The following is a 1,225-nucleotide window of genomic DNA, read 5'->3' as shown; positions in this document are numbered from 1 at the left end:
TGGCCGCGCTCAAGAAGGCGCTCGCGGCCGCCGGCTACGACGTGGAGAAGAACAACAGCCGCATCAAGCTGGGCCTCAAGAGCCTGGTGAGCAAGGGCACCCTGGTGCAGACCAAGGGCACCGGCGCCTCGGGCTCCTTCAAGCTCAACAAGAAGGCGGCCTCCGGGGAAGCCAAGCCCAAAGCCAAGAAGGCGGGCGCAGCAAAAGCCAAGAAGCCCTCCGGGGCCACCCCTAAGAAGCCCAAGAAGGCCGCGGGAGCGAAGAAGGCGGTGAAGAAGACGCCCAAAAAAGCCAAGAAGCCTGCCGCCGCCGGTGTCAAAAAGGTGGCCAAGAGCCCCAAGAAAGCCAAAGCCGCTGCTAAGCCCAAGAAGGCGGCCAAGAGCCCCGCCAAGCCCAAGGCCGTGAAGCCGAAGGCGGCCAAGCCCAAAGCCGCGAAACCCAAGGCAGCGAAACCCAAGGCTGCCAAGGCGAAGAAAGCGGCTCCGAAAAAGAAGTAGGAAGTTGGCCTTAAAAAGGCAACAAAACCCCAAAGGCTCTTTTCAGAGCCACCCAAATTTTTCTGGAAACAGCTGTACACAATTGTGCAAATTTTCCCGGCCATCCGCAAAAAACTAAGAAGGTAAACTTTATGTCCTTATGTCCTTGTTCTAAGTTAAATTGCAGGCCTGTTTTTCGCGGTTGAGTATGTTTATTTCTGTACACAAGTCAGTATTTCGAAAAAGCCCGCGCTACACTCCCATTGGTCCCGGTTTGCATAGTACTTGGTGCCCAACCCCTGATTCTCTGCGCACCAGCTACAAGCTAGCTAGTTCCTGAACGGAGTTGAACGGGGAAGCTCGCTAACGAGTAATATAAAATAGGTGATCACCTATTAGGTCCAGGTAGAGCGTGGGAGAGCTAAAAGTGTAAAATATGAAGCTTTAACCTCTTAGCGTCGAAACTGAGAAAACTGCGGTCCCAGCTCTTCTCCAGAAATAGTGGGTGGCTCTGAAAAGAGCCTTTTGGTTTTGAAGTTGTTGCTATCGGGACCTTACTTGCCCTTGGCCTTGTGGTGGCTCTCGGTCTTCTTGGGCAGCAGCACGGCCTGGATGTTGGGCAGGACGCCGCCCTGCGCGATGGTGACGCGGCCCAGCAGCTTGTTGAGCTCCTCGTCGTTGCGGATGGCCAGCTGCAGGTGGCGCGGGATGATGCGCGTCTTCTTGTTGTCGCGCGCCGCGTTGCCCGC

General features: G+C 55.8%; 1 protein-coding gene across 1 annotated transcript; it reads left to right on the top strand.

Annotated features, from left to right (window-relative positions):
- Positions 1–5: 5 nt before the first annotated feature.
- LOC102738888 (histone H1.5) lies at positions 6–625 on the top strand (the record flags this gene model as incomplete). The annotated part of the gene is made up of 1 exon (XM_006736773.3): positions 6–625. A coding segment is annotated over one exon (492 nt), but the record flags the coding sequence as incomplete, so codon positions are not given.
- Positions 626–1,225: the final 600 nt, after the last annotated feature.

This window comes from Leptonychotes weddellii, unplaced genomic scaffold (assembly GCF_054177405.1).
Source record: "Leptonychotes weddellii isolate Sample4059 unplaced genomic scaffold, ASM5417740v2 HiC_scaffold_35109, whole genome shotgun sequence".
In the NCBI taxonomy this organism is placed as follows: Eukaryota; Metazoa; Chordata; class Mammalia; order Carnivora; family Phocidae; genus Leptonychotes; species Leptonychotes weddellii.
The sequence above is the reverse complement of the archived record's forward strand: the minus strand, read 5'-3'. Positions and strand labels throughout refer to the sequence as shown.